The sequence below is a fragment of the Manacus vitellinus genome, unplaced genomic scaffold, assembly GCF_001715985.3.
Source record: "Manacus vitellinus isolate BGI_N305 unplaced genomic scaffold, ASM171598v3 scaffold_44_pilon, whole genome shotgun sequence".
Classification (NCBI taxonomy): Eukaryota; Metazoa; Chordata; class Aves; order Passeriformes; family Pipridae; genus Manacus; species Manacus vitellinus.
Genome location: NW_021940565.1, coordinates 2,429,197 through 2,452,528, shown reverse-complemented (window position 1 = coordinate 2,452,528; position 23,332 = coordinate 2,429,197). Strand labels below are relative to the sequence as shown.

The following is a 23,332-nucleotide window of genomic DNA, read 5'->3' as shown; positions in this document are numbered from 1 at the left end:
TGAGGGTTGGGAGAAGACTGGCTAAACGTGGGGCTGTCCCTAATGGAGCTTTCCATGTTTCCGTAGCGGTCAAGGACAGAGCAGCCAGCAGATGGAGCTGAGTGCTTGGAACTAGCGCAGCCAGAGCTGGATCCCAAACCAGCATCCTCAGTCCTGAAAGGAAGAAGGCTCAGCAGTGTGTCCCATGAAGCTGTTGTCTGCACCAGCAGTGAGCTCTGAGAGGCGTATTCAGGAGGCAGAGGAGAGCAGAAGGAGAAGCAAGTAGGTGATGTCGTACAGGTAACAGTACAACCCCTCAGCCCATGCAGGTTTTTGCAGCCCTTTCTGCTGGGAAGTTGGCTGAGTGTGGGGGTTGTGGGCTGAGAGGTGAAAGCACAGCTCCGGGGATTAATGTGACCTGCACTCCCACCCTGGCTGGGGCTGTAGCCAAAGACTCTGCCATGAGCTATTGCTGAGTAGGTATCAATGATGGCCATACACTGCTGTGTGAGGTAGCCAAGGAAGCTGCACTGTGGCTCTCTGTAGCTGCTGCCAGGAGCCAACCCTTGATGACAAGCCATGAGGTGCATTCCTGCCCTAGGCAAGGCTCAAGAGAAGCCATTGGGCCTGTGAACAAGGGACTCAAGGGACTCGTTGAGAGGTGCTGCACCACAGTGGACAGGGCCCATTGCTGCTTATCTCAAACCGATTATGGAACTGAGAGTGGCTGTCAGCACCTCCCCTGCCTTGACAAGGTGGGGCCCGACCCTGTGAGCAGATGTAGGGCAGTAATCCTCAGGTTCCCTGAGGGGACGCAGAGATTAGCCCGGAACGCCCTGCTCTGAATCCCTGCAGGAGCTGTTTTGAGAGCTAAACCACCACATGGATCCCCCAGCCTGTCCTTGTTGTTGTCCTCTATATGCATTGATTGCATGTAGCATCCTCTGGAGAGAGCTGTTTAGGCCAGCATGGCTCCCACAGTGATGCCCAAAGCAGTCCAGCTTCTCCTTTCCTGACCAGAGTTGGTGCTTCTAGCAGTTTTCCCTGGGATTTACAGGGCCTTCATTGCCAGAAAAGAGACCATAAAATTACCCCCTCTCTTTCTCCAAAACTTCATCCCTTGTGACTTCTAGAGGCAACATGAGTGAGACCACAACTGGGTGGGATTAGTCCTCTATATATCCCATATATATCTATATATCCCATATATCCCCTAGGCCAGACAAAGACTCTCTGAAAGGGGTCTCCTTCCTTGCAGTGACTTTCAGGTTACATCTATCCTCAGCCTGTGCCTGTCCAGAATGCTTGATTCTTTATACCCTCCTGGCACAGTTTTTCCTGCTTCAGGATATGATTTACCAGTTAGGATGGCCTGGTATGTCCAGGAGCTTCAGGAAGTCATTATATTGGAGTGGATGCATCTCTGTTGCAGTGCCTGGGAACACAGCTCTTGTTTGCTCTCTGCATAGTTCCCGTGCTGGCAACAATGGCCCTGGGAATGCTGGCTGCCAGGCAGTCCTTTAGTCACTCCATTGTGTCACTCCTCTGTGTGGTGCAGTGCTGAGCGACCACCGATGGGCCACAGGGTCTTTGCTGGAGGGACTTCCCTTATTTCATGTTGTTCCACTTCCCTTAAATTCCTCATCTCTCCCTGGGCCCACAGCATTGTTCAGAATGGGATCCGTGCTCTACCTGGCATGTTATTTTGGAGCGGATGTGTGCTTGTGCTGTGACCTATGGAAGCTGTGAAGGTGACATTAACTGGGAGGCACGCATGTCCTTTCACAGCTCTGTGTGTTTGCTGCTTGGCAGCAAAGGGATGGTTTTTGTGTTATAACTTAACACATTCCTGATGAACTGAGCTACACAGGGTGGCTTTAGCTTTTTGCTTCTGCAGTGTGACAGAAGGGGAGTTAGAAACTTAGAAATTTTGCTAAAAGTCTTTCAGACAGGTAGCTTTTGACTTGAGGTGGATGTTTCTGTGGGCTTTGGTGATATAAGACCTGCACAGATTGAGTTTGTCCCTTCTGTTTTCATAAGCAATTAGCCGTCAAACAAACAGTCACTCACCAGGGCCTGGCTGAAGCTGCCTTCCAAAACTCCAGTTTTCAGGGATTGGACTGGACCCAGCATTTGGCCAGCACTTCTGTCAAGAAGATAAGTCACTGCTCCAGGCCCCAGGGGCTGCCCATCCTTGCAGCTCCTTGCGTGCCTTGCTGGGGCCTGGCAGTGGGGACTCTGGAGCAGCAGGTCCCGCAGGAGTTGGTGTCGTGATCAAGTCACTAACCTGCTCGGCTCCTGCTCTGGGAGCTGTCAGAGGATATTAGGGCCAGGAGGCCAGACTGTGTCTGTGCAATGCAATGTGCTCAAGCCTCTGTGAGTCTGGTTTCTGTCCTGAGTCTTGCTCCTGTTTGGATTCCTCTGGTTCTTGCAGGGGGCTGGCTCCCTCCTCTTGGCTTGAGCATGCTACTCATGTGTGGCTGGTGGTGGGTGTTTGGGGAGGGGTCTTCAGTGCTTAGACTTAGAGGAGAAAATTGGTTTTGTGAGCTCTTGGTCAAGGACAGAAAAGTCCACAAGATCACTGTTCCCTGGGAGCCATAACTCACATCAAATGAGAAATATGGCCTGGGCTTACCCATGGACAGGCAGACCAGGCTCCTGTTGGTAGTGGGCAGCAGGAGCTGAGTGGAGGGCAGAAAAGTGGGTACCAGAGCCCAGCTTGTCACCACATTTGTACTATGGAGTTGTACTATGGAGTTCCTTAGCCTGGTTTATGGCCTCACTTCTGCACACCTGTAGGGAGAAACAATCCAAATTGCAGGTTAGATTTGACTAGTGGAGTCAAAACCTGCCGGATGGTTTTTGCAACTCACCTGGCTCTATTAAATCTCACCTAGAAGGGGGGCAGACTTGGCTAACACAGTTCAGCTGTGGCTCCACAGAAAGAAATCCACAGTCCAGAAAGTGTTTCTGCAGCCCATGATGGCTAATGCTTTTTCCAGCTCAGGAAACCTGCTGCCAAGAACAGGACAGTGTGCAAAAAGCACAAATGCCTCCTCAGGCAGGCAGCAGATGCCCCCGGGCAGCTGCCAGCAGGTTTTCTACCTGCCTTCCTACTTCAGGAAAGGACATTCCCTGAAAAGCCCAACAGTTGCTTTGACTTTCAGCCTGGGCCAAGTGGGACCTTCATCAGCTTCTCGCCTCGCCAGCTGCCATGAAAGCAGCGATGGCAGGTGTGAAATTGCAGGTGACTTACTTGCTTCTGGCACTCCAGTGCTGTCATTTTTGGCTTTTGATGGTCTCTGAGTGGGCAGGACGAGGGAATTGCACTGAATTAGTGCCTTCTGGAGCAGGCCTTGGGTCACAGAGCACTTGGGTGAAAGGAAAGGGGTTAAAGGGGATATAGGAAACAGTTTGTTCAGGGCTTATTCCATAAGATGATTTCTGGAAAAGGAAGGGCTGCAATCAGGCAGGATGTATTCACTTTGGGATCTTGGAAAATCAAGCTCAGCCTGGCCCAAACCAAGAGGGAAGTATAGCACAGCCCACAGAGTATGAAACAGTGATGTCCCCACTCTACCTCATCCTGAGTCAGTGCAAACGCTCCAGGATGTAAATGTAAAAATTATTTTTTAACACATGGTGCAATGCTGAGCTCACATGAACAACCAAGATATCCCACAGGGAAATGATACAGTTTGAGCAGAAAGACAGTAGGAATAGTTCTGAAAAGTCCTATGCTAAGATAGAGAGAAAGGGTCCTCTCTGTTCCTCACTGCATTTCCTCCTCCTCCCTTGCCCCCGTTGGTAAAAGGGTCCCAAGTTGGGCCCTGGGTGGAAAGCATGGGAGGCTGTTTGCCACAGGCTCTTTGCAGGCTGGAGTCTGATCTGGATGGACCTTGAAGGCATCAGAGGAAGGCTCTGCAGATGAGTTAGGAGCTGCTGGGTCATTGTCAGAGAAAGAAAATCTTTACTACTTCACAGCAAATCACATTTGACCGATGCAACCCCTGCAAACAACCAGGTGTGGCTGAGGCTCATTTATTCTGTTAAAGACACTTGTGGAGAAAAACTCACCTGTGTTAGTAACCTGCTGCAGCTAAAGGCAGGGGATTTGGCTGGAGCATTTGACAGAGATGCCATGGAGTCTTGCATGAGGGAGCAGATAGACAGCCCGTGTTCCCCACCGCTCTCCCTCCTTTCCTGCAGGGAAGAACATCTCCTCCTTTCTTTTGCAAGACCCTTCTTGCTTGCCACTTGTGCTTTTCTCTCTGACTTTTTTTGTGGGTACAGCAATTGGGGTAGGGGTGAAAGACCCTTGCCACAGGCCCTTGGAGGGAAGAGTGGCAGTTTGCATTGTGGGGGTGATTGGTAAAGCCATGGTGAATTTTGCATGCACTGCTCAGACACACAGAGTTTGCTCAGGCTGCTGGTTTATTTGCACTAAAGGCAGGCCAGCCATTCACCTGAATGCATTTGTCACTCTGCTCTTTTGAACTGGGACAGCTGAATATTACTGCTGAGGGCAGTACAGTTCAATCTGTTCCATTTCCCTTTCCCTCTATTAGCTCTTTCTTCGGGAATATTCAGCATCCTGTTTAATTTACCATGCCTCTAGAAGGTTTTGCTTCTGTTATAAAACCCCAACTGACACACCAGGATGAGAGCATTGAGAATGTTAAAAAATCCATGCCTTTCCTACAACTGAGTTTAAAGTCTGCATTTTAATTACATACTGGACATAAAAAGTTTCTGGTAAAGTAACTTTAATTACTTATAAACAAGCATCTAAAGTCATATACGTGCTGAAAAGATGTCAGACACAGATCCCCATTTTCTCCAGACTGCAATTCATTCAGTTTGGATGCATTAAATTCAGCATTGGTTCCTTTAGGTGCTGACAAACGTGTTTCAAGTGCTGCCAGACAAAGCTAATAACACGCACATGCACCCACACACTCACAATGGATCAGCCAGTGCTTTTGGAACTTTTTCTTCCTGTTTCCTTGTACACACACAGGGCAGATTTTGGTTCTCAGCCCATTAAATGGTGAATTATGCCTCACAGCATCCTTCCCTGTTTCCTAAGCGGGAGAAAGTCTTGCAAGTAAGCCTTTTGGTCATAGTAATGGGTGATGGAGATTCCATGGGCTTTAAAAGAACTTTATTAGTGTTCCTGCATAAGCAGGAGAAATGGAGATGGCTGCACACAGCAGATACTCAGCTTCCATGTCAACACTGAAGTGTAACTCCAGAAAGTGATTCTGCCTCAGAGAAATGCACTGTGCAATTCATGCCTCTACCTTGTGTCTAAAAGCAAATCATAGAATTGTAGCATCTTTTAGGTTGGGAAAGACCCTTGTGGTCATTGAGTCCAACCATAAACCAAACACTGTCAAGTCCCACTAAACCATATCCCTAAGTGTCACATCTACACATCTTGTAAATACCTCCAGGAATGGTGTCCAAATGATACTGGACTCTTTAGAGAACAGCTTTGGGACCTTCTTGAGGAGAACAGAGGAACTGTACCAGGGGAATGACATGTCCTATTCTTATCATTCTGACTGCTCTATCTGCTGCTGGATATGAGGCCAAGCAGGCCTTGCTCTGATCTGGGACAGACGTCCTTCTGTTCTCATGTCTGGAGTGGGAAAATCTAAGCCTTAGGGGTGCTGGGATGCTGTGGGAACAGGTGCAATAGGGGACCTAAAAAACAACAGATCAGAAAACATATGGGCCCACCCCAGCTCTTAATTAACCTAATTGCTGTAGCTTCCACAAGGGTCTGTGTGTTATCCTAGAGTGTTGTTTCCGGTGCAGGCAAGCCCCAGGCCCTGTGATAGAGAGCAGACACAGTAATGCTATCAGCAGCTCCTTCCTTCCCAGAAGGGGCCCAGCAGGACAGACCACCTTCATAAAATCCATCTGGTGGGCCCAGAGTGCAGGTCTTTCTGCCTAGATGTACAGCTCACCCCGCCAAAGAGGTGCAGTAGGCTTCTCTGGAGAGAGAGAGAGTGGGGGCAAGGAATAGGTTTGGAAAGCTAACAAGGGTTATTACAGCCCAGTGGTTTGGCTTATCTGACTGTCCTGTCAGAGGAGGTTACTGCTCATTGCTGCTCCAGGGGCAATGAGTCACTCAGACTGCACTGGTTGGCTGATAAAGTATCGAGCCAGCTCACCTGTGTGTTCAATGGCACAGGAAAACCACGGGATATTTTTAGAAAGGAATTGCGTTCCAACCGGTGCAAAGAGAACACGAACTGCTCCTTGGTTAAAGAGCACATCTGGGCTGTAGTCCTTTCTTCAGGGCTTCAGACCAAGAGAAGGGATAGTCAAGAATCTTTACTAACTTCTTTTGATGCTCAGACAACAGCAAGCTTTTTTCACTTCAGAGTCACTCTTCTTCACTGGAAGTATTTGGAGAACAAAGTCACTCCCGGTTTAGTTAAACATTTGTCTTTTCATGGCACTGAATTGTAAATAAAGCTGTTGTCCTAAAAATACTGCAGATAACTCAAAGTTTCCTGAGGTTCAAAGATGTCCTCTAACAACAATCCTTGTGCTGTGCTGTAAAGTGAAATGTGAAGTCGGTTGTCCAGATGTCTGGTACAGAGCAGCCCAGCCAGCCTGCTCTTTTTGCAAGGGAGCAGTTATTCCCACTGATGTGTTTCACTCCAGCAGAGCCTCGATCTCTCTGAAGCTCAGGGGCTGGAGATGTGAAGCACAGCAGAAGGAGCTGCCTTGAGAGGCACAGAGATGCCAGTGAGAGAGGAGGGAGTGTGCAGTGTCTGATGTGGGCACATCTTGTCTGGCCAGCCAAGCCAAATGTTTATCACCTTTGGATTCACCATCCTACCCAGAAAGCAAAACAGACATGTAGTAGTGTTGGCAATCTCTGTAGGAACCTCCTGTCTGCCAGATTCTCTCTCCCTGCCCTCCCAGCAGGTGCCAGCTGGGTTTTTGCTTTCTTTCATCCTATGATCGTGTTTCATCAAAGCAAGCACAGTCAGGGGACGGAGAGCCCAAAGGCTTACTAAAATTAGGCCTGATCTTTGGTCCTGTTTGCAAGTCATTTCTAGGCACAGTGATGTCTGACATACAAACTGGCTAAAATCAGGGTTTGCAAGTCCTAAGTGCAGCTATGTTTGCATTATTGTTTGGAAAGTCCTTCAGAACAGCTGTGTGCCTGCTAAAACAGACCAGCAGCACACAGGCTCAGATCAAAGAGCCCCGGTGAAATAAATTTCAACAGACAAGCAGCCTACACTCTCCAAGTACCTGGGAAAGGAGGATCCTGGGAGAAGCACGGCAGCTGCAATTTTGACAGAATCCAACCACGATCACACAGTCCCCATGACTCAGTGCTGGAGTCACACATGTTCACTGTGGAGATCTCTGGGTCTTCTGCAAGAGCAAGGAATGAACAAGATGTTAAGTCCCAATTAAGTTAATGGGGCTTAAACAAATCTTTCCAGTTGAACATAGTGGTTTGTGTTTTAGTGGATCTGGATCCTGCTTAAGCTTCCCTTCCCCCTTTTTCCCATAGAGCTTCTTAAATTAAGGAGGAATTACGAACAGCATTTCAAACCCCAAAGTGCAACCAGAATAGGTGTTTAGATCCTGTTCAAAATACCTTCAAAGAAACAGAGGTGAGGAGAGAAAGCAAAAAGTGTGGTTTGTGCCTGTTTTTACACTTAGCTCGTGGTAGTTTTCAAATGAAATGTGGATGTTGGGTCTCTGTTTTGGCTGATTGCCTAACATGCCATGGAAATCAGTGCCCATTGGTAGCGCTGCCCTGGGCTAGAAGAGCATTCAGTCGGGGCTGGATCTGAAATAACAAATTATCCCAACTCTGGTCTGCGTTTTGGGCAACAAATTTGGTCCAGTTCAGGTCTTCATGAAGACCTGGTCAGCAGCACTCTGCCAGGCCTGTGCTCACCTGCCTGCTGCAAAATGGCCTTCTAAATGGCATGAACCAAGGCGAAGCCAGTCTCACTTTGCAGCAGCCTGGGTACACCCATGATGCTCCTCTGGTGCAGAGCTCTCTGTTTTCCTTTTCACTGCTACAGGGTGTCCCCATATCCTGCAGCCCCTGGACAGGGATGGAGCACTGGTTTAAGGACTTACTCAAGGGAGCTGAAGGGATGCAAGTTCAAAATAAATAAAAAGAAGCGAATCTCCACTCTTCATTCACTTGTCCTGGAGATTGATGTCCCAGCAGCTCCCTCTGTGCTCCAGGGAGAGAAAGGGGAGATCCTTGTGTCAGCTATGGCTTGGGGTAAGGGGCAGCTTCTGAAATGGGCTGCTCCTAGACTCTTAGAGGCTTTACAGGGCACCTTAAACTTCTCCTGAAAACAAATGGGCAATCAGGCCTGATGAACACTCTTCCAGGAAGCTTTGCAAGGCGGGCTTTTGTTAAGACTCTGACTATAAAGGTCTACAGCCTCCCATTTGATGAACAGACAACAGCATTTTTTTCCCCTCCTAACAAGGTTTCCTTAGAAATGGATCCACTGCTGAATCCTGAGTCTGCCTGGCATATTCCGGGGGACATCTGGCGTAAATTCTTCATTATTAGATTACATTAGTTGCAGCAATAATCATTCACATGGGATTATTACATCCAAGCTTGTCTCATCGCCTTTATCCTTTCACACATTGTCTTTCCTGGTTCCCCTTCAAAGGGCTGTTGTGAGTCTGTGTCGGAGCAAGAAATTAACTTGTTAGTAATTTATGCATCATTTCCTCCAGCCACATGTATTTAGGGCAAGATCAATAAAATATAATAAGGAAGCGGGTGGCTATTGTCACCATGGGGCTGAAATAATTCCTTTGGTATCACTGTAAATCCTTCCCTCACATATGAAAACCTGCAGTGCTGTCCATCATTAGTTTATTTTGCTAGACTCTATCAACAGGGCATTTGATTCGGCTCTTTTATGTGCTTGGAGAGCTCATGTCCTGCTACTTCTGCTCGCAGCCACACAAAGTGCCTCAAGTGGAGGTTTAAGTTTTTGAGAGAGCAGTGTTTCACAGCCTTTCTTCTGGCTCCTGTTGTGTAATTAAAGCTGTGCCGTGTCACACTGGAGATTCATTTCTGGAGTGGCTCCATGCTCTGACAGCTGCTGAGATATGTTAGGTCTGAGAAAGGGAAAGGGATAGGAAGAGGGATCCAAGCACCACAGCTCAGGGCACAGAAATCTTGCTGTTTGTGGGAACTGGGAAGACAAACCTGAGTGTGTCTGAAAGGTCACTGGCAGATTCCAGGGAGTCTGGAGTCCCTGAGTAGTCATCTGACTGCTGGGCAGCCCTTCCTGGGTAAAAATAAAAGAAAAGAAAAAAGAGATTGGATCCATCTTACCCACAGCAGGGGCAATGCCTGTGGAGAGAAGAGACAGCAGACAGAGCACACTGGATTTCTATGTCTCCTAAAGAGGATTCTCTTTGCTCACCTCCTGGCTTCAATGCAGACTACCCTGCAGGGTTTCAGCTGCATGAGAACTTGAATTTGAGGAATTTGTTGCAGTTTCAGATTAAGAATTTTCTAAAAGTGCAAGCAAAATCAAACCAGCAATTTGGCAGCCTTGCTAGCTCTGCCTGCCTGGACTCCCTGTGGCTGCTTCTCCTGCAGGAAATGTCCCAGCAATTGGCACTGATGAGGAGGGGGCTGCATGTCCCACCTTGGCTTTGGCAATGCTCTGTCTGCTGATCTCAGCAGAGCAGAGGCTCCAATTCCTGAAAGTCTCTGGAAGGCGAAGTCTTGAGATCATTCTGCACTTTGGGACTTGCATGTTTTGTTGCTGTAAATGTGGAGAAATCTAGGAGAGGGAGATGGTTGAAACCTCCTGCTAGGTCTGACTCATCCCAGAGGAACAGTCCATGTGAGGTTGTTCTGGGCTGAGCAGCACACAGTGTACAGGATGGGGCAGCGGAGGCAGAGCAGTCCTGCCCTCCACAACCCCAGCGGTGTTGACACAGCCTGAAGGGGAGAGCAGAGGAGATGAGATCCTGAGATTATCAGTGCAGACGGGGGAGAGGAATGTTGTTTGCTTGTAGCTCTTCTCCATCAAGACTGGCAAAATCCAAACACGAGGGAGGATGCAGGCAGATGCCTATGCGTGGTTTGAGAATGTAACAGAGATAAGCAAGCCCAGGAACAAAGCCAGGGGCTTTAACTTCAGCACAAGAAAAACCGGTCACAGCACAGGCTGGTCTTCTGAAAGCCTTCTGGAGACAGGGGTCTGTCCAGGTCACCTGCAAGCCACCAGTGGCACTGCCTAGGAATGTGTACAAAACATTGCTGCCTTCACACCTGCCCCCACCATCCTCAGACAGCTTCGGTGAGGCAAAAGCCAGTTATGCCTGGTCTCCACTGGAGTCCAGTGGTGCTGTGACCAACACTGCCACCCTCTCATCGGCAAAGTTTGTTGCCAGATAGAGTGGGTGCAGATGAGAGAGGAAAAAAAGACAACTGGCAGAGGGAAGCAGGAAAGCAGAACTGAGGCTGATGCTCAGACCGGTTGGCAGTTGTTTGCTTGGTTTTGTTCCTTTAGGAGCTGGGATTAGAAAAGAAATCATTTCCAGGAGACACCTTCTCAGCAGAGCCACTTCGGACTGACTCCTTTGCGCCGCAGGGCCTTCCCCAGGCAGCCCGTGCAGCCAGCCCTCCCCCCGGCATTGCAACATCTCCCGCTTTCCAAAGAGACAGGAGCAAACACAGGAAACCCCAGCCCGGTCAAGGTCTGGGAGGTAAATTTGTAACTTAGGACAGACTGTGAGGATGCTGCTCTGTAATATGTAAACACTCCTTTCTTTCTCCAAGAGCCCAGCGCCGCTGAGAGAGCTGATCCCAAACCTCCCTTCATGGTTGAGTCTGCTGAAGAGACGGGACGCAGGTTGGAAATGCAGCCGGGCACACAGGTTCCTTATTCCCTGGAGATGGGCTCCTTCCCTCACTTCTGTAAGTCCTTGTCCTGACCCTGTGCAAATCAGCTATGTGGGCTCAGTTCTGGGTTGGGAGGCTGTGCAGGACACCACTGAGAGCTGTGGGGTTTGCCCAGCCTCCTGGGCATGCTGCTCCTGTAGCCATCTGAACAGAGCCTTTATGGGACTTTAATTTGGCTGCAGGTCTTGGGAAGAAACTCGTAGCACTGAGTTGCACTCTCCGTTGAAGGAGTTTAGACATTGGGAAAATATAATTTAACAGGAGTGGTGGAGGTGTGATGGGACAGATGGGCTGGGGAAGGAGGTGGCAGCTCTGTCCCCAAAGATGTCTGGTCTGATTTGGGATAGGAAAATGGGTGAGATGAGCTTGTGTTCCTCTGTGTCTCTTCCAGACCTGTGAGTCTGTGCTTTCCTCCTGCAATAGAGGGAAAGAAAAATGTTCAAGGTGTGGAAGGGGATACGGTATTTACAGGTGAGGGCTGTGATGGCTTATGCTAAAGGAGTTTTGGGGATCAGCTCATACAGGTTAAAAAAGAACAGGTGGAAGCTACATGTAAAGCTAGTCAAGAATTTTTCATGAGGATAATACTTTTAACAAAGTGATGCTTCTCTAAAAAATGAAGCTCTTCCTGGAGAAATATTGATTTTGTCAAATATATTAAATATTTGTGTGTGTGTACACAGAGAGAGAGAATTCCACTGGGAAAAAGTCTTAATGGCCTAATTAATTTCAGATCCCTTTGAACCTGGTTTGGGTTTTGACCTGACTCAATGTGTTTCACTAACTCTGCTGCAGATGAGCTCTTTGCAATATACATGTAACAATATTCTGACCAAAAAGAATATTTACTTGCCTTTATATATTTCCAAGTCATATAAAATTTAAACCGGCAACTTCTCTTGCTGCTTTACTAGTAAATATGTCACATATCCATATCAATATTAAGTTTACTTAGCATCAGCAGGTACACTATTTGTCTGATTCCTGTATATGAGGTAAACCAGTTGTACAGTGCTGGAATTGATCCAGTCAGATGCAAAGTAACCTTTGCATCAATTCTGAACTCTGGGAATCAAAGCTAACCTGTGCTGGGCAGATGTGCATGTAAGTAAAGGACAGAGAGAAAATTATGTTCTAGTCTCTGAGCTTTAAAAACTGTCATGAGAGCCAGGGAGGCATCCATCCCACCAGCCTACTCTCACCCCTCAGCATAAACAGAGACTGCACAAGATCCCTGCTTGATGCTCAGCCCCAGTCTCAATTTCAGGCTTAGTCCCCAGACTCTGTTATCTGGGAGTGATCCACAAAGGATTTGTCACCAGCTGCAGCCACCAGAGCCCAGAGTTGAAGTCTGGCGTGTGCTGCCAAAACCAGCTTGCAGGTACTCACAGGTTGGCCCCTTCTGCTCTGCATCTGTCAATAAAGCCAACATCCTTCCCATCCTGACTTTGCCCAGCTGACCTTTTTAAACACGGTTGCGGGTTCTGCCCGATCTTGCCTTTGACAGCTCTGAAGATTCATTCTGAGCATTGCAGAGGCAGCTGGTTTAGGGGACAGATCAGCAACCTTTCACGAGTGCAGGGCTGGCCTGCCTCTCCCTTCCTCGAGGACCAGCTCACGCACACCTGAGAACACTCGTGGGGAGCTGGGAGATGCTGCCTTTACAATGGACCAGATGGTCCCCTTCAGACAGCGAGCTCGGAGCTGGCTTTTGCAGGAGAAAGAAATGTCTGTATGAAGTCAGAGAGCTGGGAAATCACAGGTCACTGGACAACAGGAACAAATCCTACTGTAACTTTCATGAAACACCAGTGACCTCCTAGGGAGAACAGTTTTATTACTGGGCTACTCCTTGCAGCAGAGTGGGGACAGTAGAAGCCCTTTAATTAGCTGATGAGAAGGAGGTTTCTCCTAGGCTAGACCTAGACTGTTGTGTTATATGTATAATGTTGAGTAGCATTATAATATCACTGATTTTATAATATCATTGTTATTATAATATCACTGCAGGCATGGTTGCAGTGATAGCAGTAGAGGAAAGGGTGGGTATGTGTTTGTTGCAGATGTTTTGAGTCTCCTATTGATCTGCTTCAGCTGAAGAATCTAAATGGGCTGGCCTAAGGGTTTTTTTACCCGGAGGATGAAGCGAAAGGGTGGATTGAAGTTAGATTTTTCTTGCTGTGATCTTGCTGCTGCTGTTGCAGTAGCTTGCTGGGGTGATTCAGGAGCTGAGCTGAAAGTCCTCACCGTGTGCCTTGTGTGCCCTCTGGCTCTGCTGCTCCTGTAAGTCCCTTGCTTGGGCTAAGCACTGTCCTACTGCCCAGAAGGCACTGCCTTGCTGGAGGGGGGTGTTGGGCTGCCCTTGGGAAAGGGAGAGACATGAGCTGCCTAGAGGAGGTTCCTCTGTGGCCTCTCCTGTGGCCAGGAGCAGTGCAGTAGCTCTGAAGTCCTAATATGCCAATGCCTGCTCTGCCCTTGCTGTTGGTGGCTGCTGAGAAAAGCTCTCTCCTCAGATGGGCCCTGCTGCCCTGTGGGTTTTCTGCTCTGTTCTTATTTGCTTCTTTCTTGTTACAGCTTTTAATGGGAAGCCTTTGATATGGTTCTGGCAGAAATTGCTCTCATCTTGGCCTGCTTCTTCTGAGTTTTTTTCCAGAAACATTGCTGGATCCTGAACAAGACATTTTGGGGCCAGGTTTTGGATGGTTACCTACCTGTGAGAGGTGGTGGACATGGTAGCTGCATTGTGGGGAGGCCAGGCAGCCTCCACTCCCAACTGGCAGGAGTCCTGGGCTGTCTGGAGTTTTACAAGGGTTTTATCTGTACTTTTTATCTATAGCTTATATTACTGTGGTTATTTATGTGTTTATTACTAGAGTAAAGCCTCTGTTCTCAGTGTTTTGAGGAAGAAAAGCATTACACTGCAAATCCAGCTGAAGAAGTTGCATTCAGAGACTGAGACAGACTTGGGGGTGGATTCTTCTGTTGGCACCAACCCTGCTGGGCTTGAGGGCACAAAGTCGAAGTGCACAAGGAATCTTGGTCTCCTTCTAAAAACAAACAAAATCTGAGTTTGCCGTCCCTCAGCACCCTGGGGAGTAGGTGGTGTGTCTGCTGCAAACCCAGAGCAGATGAAGTTGCCTGGGGAGTTTGGCTGTTTTGAGGTGGAGGCTCACTGCACTTGGGTCCATCTCTTTGAGAAACCAGCTGAAAGGAAGGCATGAGAGCAAAGATGTCTGGATGGGGTGCTGAGGGCTGTGCTCGCTGGTCCTTGGCATAGGATCCAGCAGGGTTACAGGAGGATACAGCAGTGTTTTGGGAAGAAGGCTGCCTCGGTGTCTGGCTGGCCCTGGGGGCAGCGAAGGGGTTAAAGCTCAGCCGTTCTGCCCAATCAGTCTGGCTTGCCTGTAATAACCAATTAACGAAGTGTAATTGTGCAAATCCATATGTGGCAGTAATTACCAGAGAGATTAATGGATTCCTTCCTTTCTAAGCGGACCCCACCGCAGCTTGCCAGCGTCCCCCCGCCACCTGAAAGGATTCGGAGAGGGGGGAAAGCGGGAGCTGCTCTGCCCTGGACACTCTGTGATGAAGCCAAGCGGACGGGGAGGCCCTGTGGGGACTGCCCGGTGCTTGTTTAAATAACCCTTTTCATCTCCCTGCGTTTCCTTATGTACAGCTCGCTGCTCCCTGGCTTGGACCCGGCCTCTTGAGGACAGTTCGTGCCCAGCCTGTCGGGGCCTGGGCTGCCATGTCCCTGCCCTCCCCATTGTCCATTCATTCCCTGCTCCCCGTTCCCCTGTTTAGCCCTAATTGCTGCAGAATATCACGTCTGTTTGCCCTCTTCTTTTGTAGCTTTGTTATTTTAGTTGCAATGGGTAATCCAGCAAACTGTTAAAGGCATACACGAGGCGAGGAGGGGACACCAGGGCGCTTGGGGCAGGTTTTCAGGCCAGGCAATGGGGTTGTGTTTGGGGGATGGCAGCTTGCAATCAGGCTGGGCCTGAGACATCCGCTAGGATGGGTTTTCTTAGGGATATATGACCACAGAAGTCAAGAGGGACCCTGGAGCAGGTGAATACTTCCCCTCCAAATGCTCTGGGTTGTGAAAGAGGGCACTGAGTCCTGCTGAGGGAGAAGAGGGTGCATTTGCAGACCTGTCCCCCGACAGGCCACCACCTGGGTAGCAGGGGCTTCTCCCCAGTTGCACCAGCACCTTGGGCACTTGAGGTGCAAAACTGCCCATCCCACTCAGCAGAGCTGGCCAGCCTTGCCTCCACATCGCACACATGGAGCTGTCTGAGCCCTGCTGACCCGTGGTGGGGGGGAGCTGGGAAGAGCTCAGCCCTGTTTCTGTGCTAGGCGATGATCCCTGCCCCTGACAGGTATCTCGTGCAGAGAGTCAGCCCGTGGGGAGGGCTGATGTGCCGGCTGGGGAGCCGTCCCTGGCTGGCTGCACGCACAGGGCTGCAGGTGCCCTGGGGGTGGCTGTGCCTGCTCAGCAGGGGATGGATGGGGCAGGTGGCCGGGGAGACAAGAGCCCTTTGGAGCCTGGGATGGCAGGGAGTGGTCACATCTCATCTCGCATCAAGCGTCCTTGCATCCTCACTGCCTTCCTCTTCAGGCTGAAAAGGGGACGCTGTGGTTTGAATCTGGGCCTGTGATGTCTATTTATTTGCCCTCTGTGTGTAGCTGGGACTTGGACTTGGGGTAGGTCGGTGCTGTGTGGGCCTGGTGAGAGCATCTTGTGCGTGTGAAAAGCAGTCAGACAGGCCAAAGGTCCATCCATCTTGCAAATGATGGATGCTTCAAGAGAGTATAGGAGCAGAGTGTGCTCAAGTGTCTTTCCTCCATCAGGTATGTGCCAGCAGCCTCTGCCCTGAACTGTTCAGCTGCTTCCATCACTGATAACTGTGTGGGTCCAGGACTGGCTGCCCCCAAAATCTACAGTGATATCTGCACAGACATCCCTGCCAAGCACTGACTGGCCCTTGCCTGTTCTCTGGCAGCTCTGGCCGCATTCACTGCCTCATACATGGTGATGGGTCTAAATGGCCTTTTCTTATTGCTGACTTGTTACAAGGGCCAGAAATGTGGCTGCTCCAAGGGAGTGGCTGTGCAAGGTGCTCAGCAAACACGAGCAAGGCTCTTCTCCAGCTATGGTTACAGATGATGGGGGAGATTTTGGGAGATTCTTGCCTGGAGGTAGTTTAGGAATGCACAGAAAATTGCATCTTTCTATAAGACCAGGAGATGTGGAGAGCTCTGACAGAGATTCTGCTTTTGGGTTTGCTTGCCTGGGGTCCTGGGACCCAGCCCACACCACCTGGTTTCCAGCCAGGAAGAGGCACCGGGGCAGCTCTTGGGTATTGCAAATGGGATAGTTTTGTTTGTCAGAGAGGTGTGTCTGTTGGTGTCAGCTGAGGCCCTCGACTGTTTTAGCTCTTCCCTTTCACCTGACCAAGGGTTCATCGATATCCATCTTCCCTTGCTACTGGGTCATCCTAGGTTAGAGGTTGTGTGCCAAAGTATGGCATGTAAACATGTTTCCTGGGTCTGCTTTGCTTGTGGGATCTTGAAGTAGCCTGTGTCTTTGGGGGAGCAGCTTTTCTGGAAAGCTTCCCACCTGGCACAAATGCCCAGTACTTCAGAGAAGTACTTGGGGCACTGAGGGATGTGTCTTGCACAATTTCTGGGATGCTTGAAATGTTGGGTCTTTGTTGCCCTGGGTTTTAGGTTCTGGGGATGAAAGATTTAGTGGATAGGTATGATTTAAAAGCCTCATTAATTAAATGAGCCATGGAGACTGGTATGTGTGGGTATGGCTTGGCTCTTAAATGACCGGAGTTCCCTGTGGGAACATCCCTTACTGACTCACAAACTGTGCTTGGGAACTATCTGATGGGAAGTGCCAATCTTTGCAACTATCAGGACAGACTCTGGGACTAGTGAATTAACCAAACTTTGCGGCTGTGCTGCTGGTCTGGAAAGCTTAAGGCCTTATAAGGAACTGGGTTCCAGATTTTTCAACTAGGATGTGTCTGGCTGGCAGAGGAGACAGCTTTGTGGAGAAGCTGCTCTGGGATCTTCCAGGGTTGCTTTAATAAGCTGACTTAAGCCAGTGCACATCAGAGCAGTGCCAGTACTTGAGCATATTTTGCTGTGCCCACATCATCCCAGGTCCTTTCTCTGCTTCTGCTGTGCAGAAGCTGCTCCTTCTGCTCAGAGGCTCGAAAGGAAAGGGCCAAAACATGTGGCTGGAGCTCTTTTCTCTCTCTTTCTGCTTGGAAGAGGTTGAGGGGCAGAGAACAGATATTTGACAGTGACAGCATGTCATTCCACATCCCTGCAAATTCTTCACGTGCTTGCTCCTCACTGCTGGGCTGTCTTGGCTCTGTGAAGTGTGGTCTGTCCTTGTCTTGATCCAGAGCTGTTCCTTTCTTTGAGGCACAGGGAATTTTTTCATGTTCCCATGGCTTTAACTACCAGTGGATTTTCCATTTGGTGCAGGAGAACACGTGGCTTTTGGGAGAAGAATATGTTTGAAAGGCAGTGGAACACATTGATGAGGAGAGGGATGCTCACTGTAGCTGGCTCCTTACCCACCCCTTGGTTGCACAGGGAGGGTTTTAAACATTTTCTGCAGGGAAACATTGAGGAACCGATCTTGTGGGAGAACATTTTGGCTGAGTTTCATGTTGTGTTTGTCTCCCTTCTGCTGCCACTGGAAGGTGAGTCCTGGGGAAGGATAGCTGCTAGAACAACAGTGAGAGATGTGTGTCTGTGTGGGCAAGGCAAAGAGATGGCTCAGTCCTCTGAATGTCAAACAGACTGGGCTGGCAGATTCTTGAACTGAAATTGGTTGTACCTAAAAGGAGATGATCTCAAAATGAACCTGTTGCTTTTCTGTAAATTGGAAATGCCTGCATGGCTTAGGGGTCAGATGCAAACTACCAAGAGTGGAGTGGTTTGAGCCACCAGCGGAGGCAGAGACAGTGAGGGCTAAGGTGAGGTCTTTATATCCCCCTCTCCTGTCTTTTTTTTTACTGCCAGTTAATGAAGGGGGTTCTTTGGGCTTCAGCTCATCTTAAATGCATTTTATGCCTCATGTGCTTGGGCAACAAAACTTGGTTTTGCTTCATTTCTTCCAACTGCCGTTCCTCTGGATCTGCTGTTTGGGAATAGGCTGCAAAGGCGTGTTTGCAGCAGAGCCTGGACATGGATGTGTCTTTAGGCAGAGATGGGGAATGGTTTATTATGTGCTGGGGGTGGGCTTTTTTCCCCTGGTGACTGAGAGGTATCTTAGGTGTGAGCTGGGAGTTTGCAGTGTGCAGAATTGCTGTGCTGGTAGTGCTAGGCCAGGTTTGCTGTATCAGAGTATTTGGAACAATGAAAACTTGTTCCAAGACTGCTTGAAACTCAGTGGAGCTCAGGAGAGCCATCCCCAGGAAGACTGTGTCATTACAGAAGCTGGTGATTTTTGTGCATTAGAGAGGACAGCAAAGCTTTGAGAAACCTGCCTCTCCCTCTTTCATGCAGACACACTTGGGTTTTTGTGATATTTGATTTCCTTCTTTGCTTTCAGGGGACCCAATCGACAGGCTGAAATCTACTGAAAAAGGGATTAATGAGCCAGTGGCATCTGCAGAAATGAAGTGGAAATGGGATCCAAGTAAGCTGCCTGGTTCCCAAGGAGCTGCAAGCATCCTATAGGAGGGGCAGCAGCCCCACCATCCCACTGTGGCTTATTTAAAATGTCTCTTTGACTGGAGGAAGGACTAAACTCAAAGGCAGGTGGCTGAGAAGTGCTGACAGGAGCTGCACCTTAGTGACATGGTGAATGTGGCTTTTGGGCCCTTAGTCCAGATCAAAAGCTCTGTGGCTGTGTGACTCACAGTGCTAATCTGGTGTAGTGCTGCCTCCTTCCACAGATCTTTTCAAATGACAGTAATGGGCCAATTTGATAAGGCAGGCTTTATCCTGGATCAGATATGCTGGCTGCCAGAGAGCAGGCTGTATGGGAGACATAAAAGGACAGACAGGAGTGATTCAGAGAAAGCTGGAGCCCTCACTATGGCATTAATGTGACAGTGTGAAGTCAGATGTTCACACCTGATCCAGGCAGTGCTCAGTGGTGAAACAAAGTGTGTGCAAGCTTGAAGCTGTGGCCTTTCTGGCTTGGAAAGACCTGGATTAGAAATCCAAAAGCACATGCTGATCTCCCCCCTCCCATGGCAGGATACAGAGGGTCCTGGGATTAGGTGTTTTATGACAATTATCAACCTTCTGGGCTTTTGGGGCCTGGCTTGGACCTTGGGACCCATGGCTGTGCCCTCACCTGTGAAGGTATTGGTGCTAGCCCTTGAGGTGAAGCTGTTCCTCTTGGATACCTTCAAGCCTTCCTCCCCTGAGAAAGGAGCTACTCAGTGCAGGAATAACCCTTGTTACCTTGAACTCCAAGACAGCCACATCTGCCTGTCTGGTATAAATAGACCATCTGAGCCAGCCGGATGTGATGGAGATTGACAGGTTGTCTCTGGAGTTTTGCACTTGCCGAAGCAGGAGGAAATGTAAAAGCATGAACATGGGGATGCACAGCGTGAGAGTAGCAAGCAAAGCCCCCAGGTGCACAGCAAGCTGTGGCACCTGCTGGGGGGATGCAGGTGGGAGCCCTTTGTGGCTTTGTGCAGGGCAATGCTGTGACAAGACCTTTCCCACCCTGTGTTGAGCTCTGGTGGCCTTCAGCACATGCCAGGTCCAGCAGATGAGGTCTCCCCTCAGTCTCCTCTTCTCCAGACTGAACAGAACAAGTGGCCTCAGCTGCTCCTCACACGGCTTCCCCTCAAGGGCCTTCACCATCTTTTTTGCCTTCCTTTGGACACTCTCTGATGGCTTAATATCTTTCTTATATTGTGCTGCCCAAAACTGCCACAATATTCAAGGTGAGGCCGCCCCAGTGCAGAGCAGAGCAGGACACTCCCCTCCCTCACCTGGCTGGTGATGCTTTGCCTGATGCCCCCCAGGACATGGTTGGCCCTCCTGGCTGCCAGGGCACTGCTGACTCATGGCCAACTGGCCATTGACCAAGGCCCTCAGGTCCCTTTCCCAGCACTTCTTTCCAGCATCTCATTCCCCAGTACATTGAGGGTTGGCCCATCCCAGGTGCAGAATCTGGCACTTCCCCTTGTTGAACTTCCTCTGTTGGTGACTGCCCAGTCCTCTGATTTGTCAAGGTCTCTCTGCAGGGCCTCCCTGACTTCGAGGGAGCCAACAGCTCCTCCCAGTTTTTTGTCATCTGCAGACTTGCTCAGTATCCCTTTCAGTCCTGCGTCCAAGTCATTTATGAAGATGTTGAAGAGCACTCAGCCCAAGATGGAGCCCTGTGGAATCCCACTAGTGACAAGTGGCCAGTCTGATGTTACCCCATTCAGTGTTACACTCTGTGAACCAACAGCTCACCCACTGCCTGATGTGTTTATCCAGCTGTGGGCTGGGCATTTTGTTCAGAAACATGCTGGGAGAGACAGTATCGAAATCTTTACTGAAATCCAAAAAGATTACACAACTTGCTTCCCTTGATCAGTTATGGGCTTGCTTATTCCCTTGCAAACCCAACCCAAGGCAATGGATGCTTATGACAAAAAAAAAAAAATATTTTTCAGAGGGTCCAAATGGCTACTTTTTGGGATCCACCTTCCCAGGAATACTTTGTTGCCTGCTTTTCCATGACGCTACCACTGCTGACCTTTCTGCTCTGTCAAGGGGGAGTCTCTGGGAAGCACATAGGCAGTGATTCTTCGCTGGTACAAAGGCTGCGATTGTTGGCAGCTTGACGCCCCAGAAAGTGTCTAATTGACTTGACTCTCTCTAGCTGGGCTCCGAATGGATTTTCTGCCTCGGGATATCTCGGCGTTATAGTGGACCTGTTGTTTTTGCTCCCCGCATGATATTAAAAAGTGTATTGTTGGAGAAGAAAGCGTGAGTCAGAGCGGATGTGCGGAGGGAGCTGCCTGTCGCCCCGTGAACCAGTGCCAGAGCAGAGAGCAAAGCGAGACAGGGTCACCTGCCATCCACAGTTAGGAGCTCAAAACTCTCTTGAAGCGTCTCAGGGAAGGAGCTCAGCTTGATGGTACAGATGTAAACCTGCCCTTTGCATCTCAAATAGGGAGCAGTAGCATTAAAATATCTTCTCTACTAGTTTAGTAATGTTTATCTACTCCAGTGAATCTCCAGTGCGGGCTTTGCCCCAGGTGGGCAGAGGCCTTGCTCAGGTATCTCTTGTCACGCTGGCACCGATGTCTGTAAGTGTCTTGCCTGCACCTGTGTCAAAATGTGCATGTGCCACCACTGGTGCCTGTCTGGGGAGGTAATTCCCTGCAGGAGTGGGCAGCTGGGCTCTGCAACCAGCAAAGCTGCTGGAGGTGCTTAGGCAGGCGTAAGAGGATTCGGTGACACCGCTGATTAGTGTCCAGGGCCTCATTATGGTGCTGGTAATTGAAGGTCTCCCAAGGTTTAAACACGCTGGGAATTATTTGCCCTCAGAGGCTGCGCTTGGCTGCGTGGGACGGTGCTTCCTGCAAGGTAGGCAGTGCCCTCCCTGGAGCAGCCTGGCACTGGGATTGGTGGCCCCTGCCCTCCAGACCTTGGGGAGAGGACACGTTGGGTGGCAATTGTACGGCTCGGGGAGAGATAGGGAAGGCCTGGGAAGAAGGAGAGGGCAGACTGTGTTACTGCAGGTGTGGTTGTGGTGCTGCTGTTTGAATGTGCTGCTGCTGGTAATTGCATTAGCCTGGTGGGGCTCTGGGGGTAATTTCATTAGCTTGGTGTCTGTGGTTATTGCTGGACATGAGACAGTGGTGAGAAAGGGCAGGGCTAGGTGGGGAAGGGCTGATGCAGCAGCCCCCTTCCTCTCCATCTCCAGGGAATCACAGGAGGCACCTTGCCTTTTGATGACTTTTGCCTGTGCCAGGCCAATGCCAACCAGTACAACAGATGAATAAGGTTGGCTCAGTCCACTGGTTAGCCTGGAGAAACCCATATTCAAGTCCCTGCTCTGCTGCTGACTCCCTGTTTGGCTCTGAGCATGTCACTTGGTGTCTGTGTGTCTGCCCTTCGAGGCCAGCAGGGAGGAAAATGGGCATTTTGGCTCCTGGGGCTCTCAACTTGGTAGCCCCTATTGCTACTTACTATCCCTGTGAAGGGAGGCCCAGCTCTAACAGCAACACCCCATGGGCAGTGGGTTTTCTCTGGGAGTCTCTCATTCTGGAGCAGTGTCAGGAGGAAGATACATGTGCAGCTGTAGGAAAGGGACCATGTTTAATTTTTAGCTTTCCTGGTTCTGGGGCAGGGTGGAATAAATGGTAAGCCTTCCATGTTTAGGGTCTGGCACCAGAGACCAGCATCTTAAAAGGCTTGGTGGAGTAGTACCAGGAGCTCTTTGAGATGCTATTCCAACACACTGCTGAAGTACTGTCTGCAGTACAGTAGCCTTGGAAAGCTGACTGGGAGGTGAGTTAGGGATCCCAACAGGACATTAGCTTCTCTGCTGGCTCGAGCAGCACTGCTTTGTTGGGAGTCCTGCTCTGACTGATGCCCCCAGGTGTGGCTGCTGGATGCCCATCAGCAGCACTGAGTCCCATCTGGGTGCAGCACGGCAATAGTTTTCCTTCCTAAATTGACAGTGGCAGTCATAGTCTTCTCCTTTTACATAAGGGGAGGTGGTGGAATAAAAACATTCAGTAACTTGAAGCAGTGCATTGTTATATTCTAGTAGAAACTGGGGGCTGCCTCCTGTATGGTCCTGCAGCACTGCTTAAGAGAGACTGGACTGGCTCCTGGAGTCTGTCTGTCACAGACTGATTTGGGTACAGGGGCTGGAGCTTCTCCACACTCAAAAATCCATGGTGGTCTCCTAAGTTAATTGCCTGATGCTTGACTTGCCTGAGGAAAGGGCCTGGAGGGTTTTCCTTGAAGTTGCTCAGTGTGTGCATGTGTTCTGCAGCACTAAGCACTCACTAACCCAGATCTGCTAAAAATCAATAAAGTAATCCACTTACTGCTTGGGACTGCCAACCTTTTTAAGGAGCTCAGAGATATTTTGTCTTCTTTCCTCTCCCCTTTCTTTTAAGCTGAAAGAAAAGAGCTATGGGGAAGGGTGTGCTGACGGAGCTGGACTAAAATCAGGCTCTTTGCTCTGGGCAGATCAATAAAAATAATTCCCTACTAAAACTTCATTAGCATGGAGTTAAAGCTGCTGAGATCCCGTGTGGTGGGTAAGAATTAATGGTACTAGTAAATCTCAGCACGGCTGGTGCTTAGAACGCAAAGCTGCTTCACTGCTCACACCTCCCTGTGCCCGGAGCTGCTGGGGCTGAACTGAACATGCAGCTTGGCTCTGCCCTGCTCCGT

The 23,332-nt window shown here is 49.6% G+C and overlaps 1 protein-coding gene across 2 annotated transcripts in view; it reads left to right on the top strand.

Annotated features, from left to right (window-relative positions):
• Window positions 1-78: 78 nt before the first annotated feature.
• RXRG (retinoid X receptor gamma) overlaps window positions 79-23,332 on the top strand; it is a 46,485-nt gene continuing 23,231 nt past the window's right edge. Inside the window, exons 1-3 of one of the 2 annotated variants that reach the window (XM_018079111.3) lie at window positions 79-261; window positions 10,536-10,731; window positions 10,805-10,942. In XM_018079111.3, coding sequence (XP_017934600.1) covers window positions 10,846-10,942 — 97 coding nt within the window. In that variant the 5' untranslated portion in view covers window positions 79-261; window positions 10,536-10,731; window positions 10,805-10,845. The remainder of the gene's footprint in view (window positions 262-10,535; window positions 10,732-10,804; window positions 10,943-23,332) is intronic. The other variant, XM_025895807.2, reaches the window with a different exon arrangement.